The sequence below is a fragment of the Rattus norvegicus genome, chromosome 18, assembly GCF_021556685.1.
Source record: "Rattus norvegicus strain SHRSP/BbbUtx chromosome 18, alternate assembly SHRSP_T2T, whole genome shotgun sequence".
NCBI lineage: Eukaryota > Metazoa > Chordata > Mammalia > Rodentia > Muridae > Rattus > Rattus norvegicus.
Window position 1 is genome coordinate 76,343,228 of NC_141551.1, and position 13,080 is coordinate 76,356,307.

A 13,080-nucleotide genomic window follows, 5' to 3' on the forward strand; every position below is an offset into this window, starting at 1 on the left:
GCAGGCACCTAAGCCAAACCAAAGGATAGGACCTATGTCCTAAAACCCAAAGATGATGTACAAAAGGTCTTATAGCAGCATAGTGCATGCCTGGGGTGAAGGGGACCCTGGGCTACATGGTATTTACCCTGTCTGGAAAAATTATTTTCAATTCTAAATATACATCTTTTATAGCTCAGAAGCTTTCTTACAACTGAGAATGTTACTATCAAAAAAATGAAGACTTCTGGCCTCGTGGTAGTCTATGTCTTTATTTCTAAAACTTGGAAGGCAGAGGAAGGCTTATCACTGTGAGTTCAAGGCCAGTATTGTCTATACAGCAAGTTCTAGATCATCTAGTCTACATAATAAAACCCTGTCTCACAACAAACAAACAAACAAACAAACAAACAAACAAACGAATGAAGATTTGTGTGTTCAGTTATCCATGGGAGGACAGAATTCCAACTTGATAATTAGCAAACAGCACACAGGCTGGCCAGTCTCATTCACCCTAGCCAACCGTTGATGCCTTCTATTTCTCTGGCTGTGGGATGATATAGTCTTCCTTGGCTACCTGATTTGAACTAAATGAGAAATCATAGTTCTGGAAGGCAAGAATTCTCCCCACTAACTTTGCTGGAGGCCACACTTCTGAAAGGCAGATAGGCTAGGTCACTAATGCTGCCCAGGCTGCTTTCTAGAGCTTCAAGGCTGATGTGTTAAACCATTTTACTTTGTCCTACAGAGATGTCTGCTGAGTGCCCTTTCAATGTCAGAGGACCCAAAATATCACCCATAGACCATACTACCACTTACAGTACACTTTAAGTACCCTTTTCTATTTCATAAATACCACTTAACTCAATTCTGAGAGGCCACTCCTTCCATGCTTCATCACCTATAGGTAAATTGTAATTTGAAGAAGGGGGAGGGGAAGAGGAAGGGAGGGAAAGGGAACAGAAAAAGAGAAAGAAAGATAGATGGGGAGAGAGATGAAGAGGAGAGAGAGATGGAGAGGAGAAAGGGAGACAGGAAGACAGGGAAGGGAGGAAGAGAGAGACAAAGAAGGAAGAGAAAAGGAGAGAGGGACAGGAAAAGAGAAAATAAATGAATGAGTGAATGGAGACAGAAGGGGGAGAGGGAGAGGGAGAGGGAGAGGGAGGGGAGGGGGAGAGGGAGAGGGAGAGGGAGAGGGAGAGGGAGAGGGAGAGGGAGAGGGAGAGGGAGAGGGAGAGGGAGAGGGAGAGGGAGAGGGAATATGAGAATAAATGCCTGAACATATGTGAGGTTAAGTCGTGGAGAAAACAGTGAGAGACTAAATCACAGAGAACACAGCACCAGTCACAGAACTATGAAATAAGAAGCCTACCTGCTAGATTACAAAATCAAGCATGTCACCCAGGTCTTTGGTGGAAGAAAAGGAGACAAAAGTGAAGAAGGAGCCCAATGAACTTTGGTTTTGTTTTGTTTCTTTCCAGGAAAGTCACATTTTAGAGTTCAGTGTGCCCCATCCTGTTCAATCCTGTTCTTCTACTGTCACAGAGCCTGTAACAGGCTGCCCCATTCTCTTCCTGAGAAACTGCTCCTTTGTCAACTACACACTAAACAGTGAGGAAAATGAGCTCTGTAAGCATTTGTTAGGAGGGGAGCTAATGCCCGAATGGGGCAAGGAGCGCTAGGTATGCACCTCTGGCCACATCCAATGACAGCACTGACTTCAGAGGCTTAACGCCATGGTAACTGACCTTTATGGGTGTGATGAACAGTAAGACACCCTTCACAGTGTTACTGTGCATCACAGGACACGTGCAGCTGGGTTTCCTTTAAATCTATTACAGCATTCTAACAGCACTTCACATAGCTTTATGTCAATGTATACATACATGTGTGTTTGTATATAACATGAAACTATACTTATGCATATACATACAAACATACATGGCAAAAGATCAATCTAACTGAGATTCTAGCACTATGTACAGTAAGAAATCGGAGCCATATACAATTGTGTGTGCTTTCAAGAACAGGATGAACATGCTTCCCTTTCTGTGTTAGCTCTAACATGCTTCTGCTAAGCAAATGCTAGAAAAATCAAGTCTCTTGCTAACCTCTTACTGTAAGCTTGCTATATAACTGTGAATTCATTTCCTTGTCTCGCTGAAAACGTCGAAATTCATCAATTGCTTCACGTGCAATAGTAACGGCCATGACAAATCCCTATAAAACAAAAAAGTATTTTAGAAAGCAGAACAAATAAAGCAGAGGAAAATGCTTTATTATTTAGTCTTACTTCCCCCTTCAATTTATATTACTCCTCCCTGAAACACAAAATACATGAAAATAAAAACTATAAAAATGCATACAATGTGTAGTAAAACCTGACAACCCTCAGACTAAGGAGACAGCTCACACCCAGTTAGACAACCCTCAGACGAAGGAGACAGCTCACACACTGTTATACCGACTGGACTGTAGAGATGAGAACGATTTCATTTTGCTTTTTAAGTAAACTGTCAACTGGTAGCTTGCATGCTATCTAAACGAAGCTTCAACACACTTATAATCTACTGTGAAACCTGACGCAGATAGTATCTGTCATTTTTAAAGGCTACATATGCATTTCCTGATAAGCTACAGGGAAATTCTTCCAAGATGGGCAGAGTGGCTTACCCCTATAACTCTAGTGCTAGTGAAGCTGGGGTCCTATCAAGAATGTGCGGCCAACATGGACTAGCTACATAGTGAGTTCAAGACCAGCCTAATCTATAAAGTGAGATTCTAACATATCAATAAGTAAGTAAGTAAATAAATAAGTGGAAAAAGAGTGGTATTCAGGTCACTTTGCCCATGATAAAGCAAAGATCCTTCTTCAACAGCCATAGTCTTGTTCTGATGACTTAGATTCAGCACATTGTAAACAGAGCACTGAATGAATTCCACTCAGAGGGTAGTAATTGTTTATTCCAGTGTTTCCTGCATAAAACCAAAGGGTTGTATTAAAGAGGTCACTGGAAAGAATAGGCCCTACAGCCATTGACAAAGCATTTCTCTAAATACCCTGTTACAAAGCACTGTGTATAAACACAACTTAAAATGTCAGGGCAAGGAGTGGATGGGGTGGAGAGATGGCTCAGCAGTTAGGAGCACTGGCAACTCCTCCAGAGGAGGTTAGGACTACAATATGAGAACACAAATGGTTTTGTTATCTTGTATCCTACAGCCTTACTAGCTCACTCTTCCATTCCAACGTTCCTCTGTGTACGGATTCCTTAGATTTTTCCCCACAGGGCAGCTCACAACCACTTTTAACTCCAGTTACAAGAGATACAATGCCCTCTTCTGGCCTCCATGGGCAACAGCCAAGCTAGTGGTGAACAAATACATATGCAACTAAAAGACTCGTACAGTACAGTCGTCCAAGACAGCCTAGGAAGATAGACTCAGCAGGTAAAGTGCTTACTACACAATCCTGACAATGTGAATTTGACCTCTGTAACCCACATTTTAACACAAGGCAAGTGCTTGTAATCCCAGCACTGAGATCTCTAGGGCTTGCTTTCTATTTAATCTAACCTACTTGGAGAGTTCCAGGCCAATGAAAGGCTCATATGGAAGGTGTGCAACACCTGAGGAATGACATTCAAGACTGTCCTCTGGAACACAGAGAGAGGGGGGGGGGAGAGAGAGAGAGAGAGAGAGAGAGAGAGAGAGAGAGAGAGGGAGACAGGGAGACAGACAGAGACAGACAGACAGACAGACAGACAGACAGAGACTGTCTAAATTAATCTGACAGTCTTATGTCCCTCATCCCCAGTTACCTCACTGTAGCTACAAACCCATGTATTCTTCCTAATTGTAAACTTGTTACATTTCAATGGCCCTATGACATCCAGGCTTAACAGCTGTCTAGCCATAAAAACAGTGAGGAGTAACCTCTTTAGTGTATTATCACTGAAACCGTCTCACACCCCCGCTATTGCCTGACTCCCCACAGTTGAACTCAAACTGCCATACAGCAGTGTGTGGACTGACCTGACTGATGGTATGAAATGAGCGTCTCGTGGAGAGTTGCTACAGTCCCTTTATCCCTAGTGGACTAAGGGCTTCTACCCCACTCTTGGTTGTATAGATCCTGAATAACGAAGCAGGAACACTACAGTTTATTAATAAGCTGCAGGCACTACTGGGCAGGTTTTGAGCCATCAACCTGTTAAAACCCACACAAATGTTAGTCAGTTGCCAATCCGGTGTCTCCTGGGCTGCTGGCACTCCATCAGGCTGTGCTCAGGGTGATCTTTTGGCTATGTGCTCTGGGTCTACCCTGTCTGATGGCAGCCTCCTCTCTCTCACATTTCTCTCTCCTCCCTATGAGATCTCTCCAGACCCCTCACTTGGTTCTAAGCCCGGCCTTCCTATCCTTTTTGCCCAGTCATAAGCCCCAGCCACTTACTGACCAATCAGGAATTAATGGGGAGTATTCTTTACAGCACACTGGTTACAATTCAGTCTGGGGCAAGGTATTCAGCTGAATACACAGTACAAACTTCTGTGCTGACCACTGTTCAATATCCCCTTGACCTTAGGTCCCTGTCTGCTGTACTGCTGAAGCTTTCTTATCTGCACGTTGTGGGCCACACTGGCACAGCCACCCACAAACCCCACTGCCATCCCCAAAAGCAGTGCTGCTGCTTTCTCCAACTGCACCTGCCTGCCTGCCTGCCTGCCTGCCTGCCTGCCTGCCTGCCTGCCTGCCTGCCTGCCTGCCTGCCCTCAACACACCTGTCCAGCCTGGTCAGCCTGTGTCATGAGAGAATTTATCTTTGCTGTCTGTGCGGCTTTCCCATTGTTCTGCTACTAATTCTGATAAGACCACTCTTCCACCATCAGTGAGTTCTTATACTGGAAACCAACTAGCCGTAGATACAAAGGCTTATTTCTGGACTGCCAATCATATTCTCTCGTCTATACGATTGATTACTTTACATTAGTAGCTCCTGTCTATCAGACTATGACAGTTTCCCATTTGTATTTACATTTTAGGATACACTGGCTACTCTGAGTCCCTGGCATTTTCAAAACAATTCTTACAATCAGCTAGTAATTTTCTAGAGGGAAGTAGGAGAAGGAGACAAGAGGAAGGAAGCCAGAGAAGCCATGGCAGGTGATGTTAAGATTCTGCTCTATGTATTTACAGGTTGTTATTAATGTTCTCAAGGGATGGATGGTACCGGGCTTTATATGTTTAAGTGGGCAATTATATCTTACCAATTGGGTCAAAAAAAAAAAGAGGAAGGAAGCCACATGGGATTTTTGATAGAACATGGATTACACCCACAGTCTACTGGAAGGATGCTGCCACCATAACACTGGTCCACAGTCTGGACTCACTGTGCATTCAGCCAAATCTCCATGTTTGTAGTTTTCAGTACTTTCACATCTTCACTAAGTTTGTCCTAAATAACTCTTCTTTTTGATATTATTCCAAGTGAAGGTGCTATCCTAATTTCACTTCAGATGGTTATAGCTAATATATAAAAATACAAATGGTTTTCACATCTTGTATTCCATATCCTTGCTAACTCTCTTTTCATTCCCATATTCCTCTGTGCACGGGCTCCTTGGATTCTTCCTACATACACAAGGATGCCTTCTGTATACAGAATCGGACGGCTGCAATGGTTAACAATGGCAGGTAAAATGACAGGCTCTAGAATCAAAAGTCCTCTGGGTATGGATCTGAAGAAGGCAGTGTGCTTCTGAGGGCTGTATTAGAGGCTGAGCGTTCCTCTCTGACTCCTGAATATGGAATGAAGAGAACAACCCCCTTGAGTTCCTGCTACATGAACTCCCTGCCATGATGTCTGTACCCTCAAACCGTGAGCCATGTCAGTCCCTGCCTTCCTTAAACTGTTTTGTTCAGAATGTCGTCTGGGTAATATGAAAAATAATTAAATCTAAATGTCTTTGGTTGCTTATCTTGCTACCCTGTTCATTTTACTTCAACACTGTTAAGTGTGCGATCTCACACTTAAAAAGGAAGTGCCTAGGAAAAATAACAGGAACAACTCATGTGAATTATGTGAAATACAAAATTTTAGAAACAAGGTCACCTTGCATGCTACCATGACACCTCCATGGCAGAGAAAGAAAAGGAAACACTAATGAACCTATGAGAGACAAGAAGCCTGGGTTCATAACTTCATTAGGCCTAGAGCAACAAAAAGTATGAACCACCAAAGGAACAGAATAACCTGCTCCTCCCAACCAAAGAAGAAAAAAACAACTTTAAGAAAATTGCTGAAGGATTGGCAGCTTATGCTTGTACTCTCAATACTCAGAATGTTGAAGCAGGACAATTGCCAGGATCCTGGGGACAGCCTGGACTATAAAATGAGTTTTATCATGTGATTCTGGTATGGGAAATGGTATGAGATTTTTGTCTAAAAATTTTTCTTATTTACTCCAATAGAGCCCCCCCACCCCCCACCCCACCCCAACACACACTTAATCTAGAACAGTATCCCAAAGGGGAAAGAATCAGGAATCCCAGTATATATGAAAATGAATTTTTTTAATTCAATGACATCAGTGGTTAGCACATACCAGTATTATTTTAGCATATTACGGATGGTGGGACAATACCACAGCAAGGACATCTATGCTCATTCACAGTTACATGTGTATAACATGAACTTTACACATCTCTGAATCCGGAGAATGCACTTCTGTGCAGCTATTCCCAGGTAGGGCAACATTCACTATCATGTACCTGTGAATACACAGGCCATGGTATAGGGTGATTTCTTGGAGTTCTACTCATAGCTGGCTCACTTTGAAAGGCAGCAGGATAAAAGCACATATCTCACACTGTAGACAGTACTTTAAAGGAGGACATATTAAAGTCACCTGAAAAGGTTCTACACGGTAGCCTTGCTCAGGTCCTACCCAAAGTGCATTCTGCTACTTTTGATCTCCACACAGCAGGTTCCCAGCATGGGTCTGAATTTCCCAGGTGACTCTTTCAAACTTCTAAATCTCTGTCTTAAAGACAACAAAATTTACTCTAATTTTAACAAGTGAATCATAATTATAAACTAGAAGAAAAACAAAACGTGCTACTTCCCAGTGCTTCTAAAAACTGAAGTCAGTGGCCTTCTAATGGAGGATTGTTAAAGGAGTGGGATTAGGAGGGCAGGGCCAATTTCTGAAAACAAGAATCAAAGAGGAGAGTGAACCTGTCATAGGCAAGGAATGCTGGAACTGTGCTTCATAACACAGTTCTAAAAGAAGGGTGAACTGAGTAACGTATGGGTCAGCAAAAGCCAAGAGCATCAATCGGTATTTCATATCTAGCAGTGAGGTTAGCCAGGGAGCCTTACAAATACCTCATGCCTGCCACGGGCAGAAATGATGCTACAAAACATGGGCAGGTTCCACTGTCTCCTTCCTCGCTCCCAAGGGTCTCCAATCAATGTGCCTCTCCATGTGTCTGTTCTGAGTCCTGGGTTGATCATGACAGACTAACCAAGGATGAGAGATCTAGAGAAACAAGTCAACAGAAGAGTAGCTGGGTCTTCCCTCTTTCCCATTCTCTACTGAGACCAGGCAGAGATGCTGGCTTCAGGACCGTTTCCTATGAAAGCCTAAAGCACACACTCAACAGCTATTAGGAAATAAGGTCACCCTGAAACAGCAGCATGAGCCTGCCAACAAACCTGGACACTGGCTGGGTCACAATGGCCTGCCTGCCTGTTGCCTTTCTTTTTCTTTCTCTTTCTTTCTTCCTTTGGGGGTGAGAGGAAGGGGTTGCAGTCTTCCTCATAAAGAGGGCAATCATGTGTCTCAACAGCACTGGCTTTTCTTCAAGGCCTTATCATGTGTCAGCCCATCCTCCAAGTTCTCTAAATGAGTTGCCTCTAGTAAATGTCATAGATAAGCCTGATCTATGTCCCCTTTACCTTTAATGTACAGATAAAGATATTCAGAATCAAAAAAGAATAAGAATAAACCCACCCCTCACTAACAATGTATGTGGTATTGGTATGTCTGGATGATAAGGTTCCTAGCACATTTTCCACCAACAAATCTAATGTAGACACTCACAAAAAAAAAAAAAAAAAATGAGTTTTAAAATCTGATTTGGGAGAATCGATTTTGTAAAAATGATCATCTTGCCAAAAGCAATCTATAGACTCAGTACAATGAACATTATTCTCCACAGATAAGAGAAAATAATCTCAAAATTCACTTGGAAGCACCAGAAGTACATCAGAGAGCTAAATCCAGCTGAGTGATGGCTCAGTGGGTAGAGGCTGCTCAGTAGGTAGAGGTGGCTCCAGAGGCACTGGCACTGCTTCTGCAAGCCTGAGGACCTGGGTTTGAATCCCAGGCATCCATGTAAAATGCCAGGCATGGCTACAGGGCCCCTATAACCCCAGCACTGGGAAGCAGAAATAGGCACATTCTGTGAGCATGCTGGCTGACCACCCTCACCACAAACCTGCTCCTGGTTCAGAGAACCTGTCTCAAGGCAACAGCACTAAACACAGACACCATTCTCCTCTGGCCTCCATGCATACACATGGCACATGGACTAATGCATACAACACACAACCACACAAAACCACACACACACACACACACACACACACACACACACACACACACACACACACACCAGTAGATACTACTATGCCTGATTTAAATTGTACTGTGAGACATAGTGATAAAAACATCATAGTGCTGGCAAAAAGCAGACACACAGGTCAAGGGAACAGACATCCCAGACATATATTCACGCAGCTACAGCTACCTGATCATCAACAAAGACGCCAAAAACTCTCAGTGGAAAACTGGACAGAGACGTGTAGAAGACTGAAAGGAGACCTGCATCTTTCACTCTGCCAAAAATCAACACCGATCAAATGGATCAAAAACTTTACCATCCAATCTGAATCTCTGAAACTATAGAGAAAACACTTCAAAATATGGGCACAGGACTTCATAGGGCTCCAGTAGTAGAAAATAAGGCCAAATATTAACAAATGGGACCTCGTGAAATCAAAATGTCTCTGTAGAGCAGAATAACCCGCTAATCACAAGAAGCGGTACCTCCTTCTCCAAAGAAGGGGTAGAGGGCTCTTATTGGTGAACACAGGAGGAACTCAGAGAACTAAACGACAAAACAACCCAATAAAAAATAGGATGCGCTGAACAGAGAGCTCTCAGGAGGAGAAACTAAAATAGCCAATAAATAGTTTTAAAATGTTCAACATCCTTATACATCAGAAAAATACTAATTAAAACCACTCCAAGATTCTCTCTCATCCCAGTCAGAACAGCTATCTCAAGAACATATACAGCAACAGATGCTGGAGAGGGTGTGAGCACAGAACACTCGCTCACCACTGTTGGTGATATGACCAGTAAGGCCATGTAGAAATTAGTTTGGAGGTTCTCAGTAAATTAGAAACACAACTCCCAGGCATCTTCCAAAGGCCCTGTACCCTACAGCAGACACCTCCACATCCATGCTGAATACTGTTCTATTCAAATAACCGGAAGTGGAATCAGTCTAGATGTCCATCAACAGATGAATGCACAAGGGAAATGTGGCCACATGAGCACAGTGCATGCTGTTCAGTCAGAGAAAAATAAAATTATGCAACCTGCTAGATAACTCATAGAATTGGAAAACATTACATTAAGTGAGGTGACCCAGGCTTACAAGGACAAAAAGCATGAGCGCTCGAGCGCGCACACGCGTGCGTTCTCGTTCTCTCTCTCTCTCTCTCTCTCTCTCTCTCTCTCTCTCTCTCTCAATCTCATGTGTAGCTGAGCTTTTCAGTCTTTACATAAGCGAAACTACGTGGGAGTGAGGAGGGTAAATGCCAGGAAGCTGGAAAGGGGGCCTGTGACGAGGGAAAATTACTTTCAACAGAAAATTACCCTATAATTAAATCACAGTAAATGTTATCTATGCTATATTTAAAACCTAAAATGTCGTGATTGATTCTATTAGCAGCTGATCAAAATATGAAAATATTTTAAATTATGTTCTTAGGAATAACTTAAATTCCCTACCTTGTGTATTTCCTCTTGATTAGTAATTCTACTGAAAATGTTGTGGTATTCTGTTTTTGTAAATTTCTACATACTTAACAATTTCCTGTGAATCTCATTTTTATTTTGATCTTGATACCTTTCATCTTTTGCTAGCTCTCATTGTATATATTTAAACTTTCTAATGCAAAAAGTTGAAAAATGAATGGAAGGCTTAAGGACTTAAATTTCATTAAAAAAAATATAATCTACAAAAAAAAATCAGAGGCTGGAGAGAAGACTCAGGAGTTAAGACCACATATTAATATTCCAGGACCAAGATTCTATTCTCACGTTGTGTCTTATAGCACCCTGTAACTCCAGTTCTAAACGTCCATACACACAAAATATAAAAAAAAAAGAGAGACTGAAAAAAGAAAACAAAATGATACTTCTTAAGCTGATTCTCATCCACATTGACTACCTGCTTGACAAAAAAAAAAAAAAAAAAGGTATTCTATATGGAAGAAATACAGTAAATTCAAAATATACAAAGAAAAGAAACAAAACAAAAAAGTCAAACAACACAAATGATAAATGGGCCAGTAAAATAAAAACAGGTCTCAAAAACAAAACACAAATGGGCAAGAAGCATCTGGAGAAATGCTCACCCGCACCAGCCACCAGAGAAATGCATATTAAACCTACAGTGAGGCCCCACCTAATCCTAGTGAGAATGTCAGTCATGAAGAAGACTGTTAACAGACTCCAGCCCAAGAAGCAGGAAGGCTAACTGCAGATGGCGAACATCTCACTCCATGGATCTAAACCAAGTCCCCAATCAGATCTCCAGTTCTGTAGAAGACTATATATGTGACCTCTCCTCACAGCTCTGTCCCCAGTCACATGGGCCTAAGCAGATCTTGGTGGAACACCCTGCTTACCCCCTTGTGCCCTGTGTACCCCCTTGGCACCCCGGCAATCAGAACATTCCTATTCCTAATTGTCAGGTCCCAACACTAAGGAACACATTTTACCTAGAACCCCCAGTGGCCCCAGGATCCCAAAAGAATTATCTACCAGGCAGCACGCAGGCACCACACTGACCTAAGAACCAGAGAGGGCAATGAAACCCAAGTAACAAACACCTACCCAACAAAGACAAAACCAATTATCAGCACCTAGAAGCACGATCATTCCCAAACCCAGATGCCTAAACATCGGTGTAAAAACCATGCTGACTAACGGTGGGGACAGCACACCTCCACCAGAGTCCAGCAACCCTATGCCAGCAGGCCCTGGGCATTGCTGCAGCGCTAATAAAGCACAAGGCAATGCCTAAAATAGCCCTTATAAATACAATAGAACTCCTTAAAAGGAAATGAATAAATGTCTCTAAGAAATCTATGCAAACTAAAATTGTATTTCTTAAAAACTTAAAGAAAAAAGCATTAGTCTCATTTAAATACAGAAATCTATGCAAAATAAACAAACAGTCTAAGACAATTAAATAAAACAAATCAAGACCTAGAAGTGGAAAAAGAATGAAGAAAAAAACAAACTGAGGAAAATCTGGAAATGAAAACTTTAGGAATTCACATAGGAACCTTGCAGGTAAACCTCACCATTGGAATACAAGAAATAGAAGAGATAATCTTGGGTACTGAAAACACAGTAGAAAAAATAGGTATACTTCAGTCAAAAAAATGTTAAATTTACACAAAAAAAAAAATCCTCACACCATGAAAGAAACAAATCTAATAATAATAGAAATAAAAGAAAAAGAAACCCAGGTTAAAGGCAAGAAAATATTTTTAAGAAAATCACATAAGAAATTTGTCCTAACCTAAAGAAGGAGAAAATCACATAAGAAATCTGTCCTAACCTAAAGAAGGAAATATATAAGAAACACACAGAACATCAAATAGACTAGATGAGGGGGAAAATCCCCACAGCACATAACTATCAAAACATAAAATGTACGAAACAAGAAAGAATATTAAAAACTGAAAGAGGAAAAAACAAGTAAAATACAAAACAGACTAATTAGAATCACAACTGACTTCTCCATGAAGACTTTAGGGCCTGGAAATGTTCTACAGACTCAGAGACCACAGATGCTGGCCCAGACTATACCCAGCAAAACCTTCAATTGCATTAGATGGAGAAAACAGACATTCCATGATAAAACCAAATTAGGTGTCACAAACCTATTAAAGGCATCAGATAGAAAATTCCAACTTAAAGAGGCTAATCACACCCAACAAAACACAGGAATAAATGATCCCAGAGAAGCAAATCAAGGGGGGAAACCCTCATATATACCACTACCAACACCACAACAAAATAACAGGAACCAACAAAGACTGCTCACTGATATTCCTCCACATCTATGGTCTCAATTCCTCAATAAAATGTTACTGACAAACAGAATGGATGCAAAAACAGGATCCACCCTTCTGCTTCATCCAAGAAACACAACGTCAAGGACAGATATTACCTCAGGGTAAAAGGACTGAAAAAGACATTCTAAGCAGGTATAGTCATGTGAAAAAACAGACTTCAACACTAATAAAGAATACTACATACTCACTAAGGAAAAAAATTCAAGAAGATTGCAATTCTAAAATGCATACACAAAACACAAGAGCCCCGGAGTTCATAAGCGAAACATGGTTACAGCATAAATCACATACTCACCTACCCACACCGATAGTAGGAGACACCAACGCCCTACTCTTACAATACAGGTCATCCAGATGAAAACTAGACAGAGAAGTGCTCAAGCCTGCAGACGTTATAAACAAATGTCCCTAACATTTGTCTATAGAACACTGTACCCAAATACAAATCAATATACCTTCTCAGCAGCTCATGGAACTTTCCTAAAACTGACCACATACTCACAAAGCAACAAGGCTCAACAGATAAAAGAAAACTAAAAACATCACGCACCCTATTTCACCACCATGGATTAAAACTGAAATGGGGTGGGAGAGGAGATAGGGAGGGGAAGGGAAGGGGGTGGGATCGGGTATAGGGAGAGCTGGGGAGAGA

At 41.7% G+C, this 13,080-nt stretch overlaps 1 protein-coding gene across 11 annotated transcripts in view; it reads right to left on the minus strand.

Moving 5' to 3' along the window:
• The window catches only part of Atp9b (ATPase phospholipid transporting 9B), a 193,380-nt gene that overhangs the window by 145,354 nt on the left and 34,946 nt on the right, over positions 1 to 13,080 (minus strand). For all 11 annotated transcript variants that reach the window (XR_015642132.1, NM_001106130.1, XM_087592286.1 and 8 more), the window contains 1 exon segment: positions 2,091 to 2,199. Coding sequence is in view for 4 of the 11 variants with exons in the window: in NM_001106130.1 (NP_001099600.1) it covers positions 2,091 to 2,199 (109 nt within the window). In the remaining 7 variants the exon portion in view is untranslated.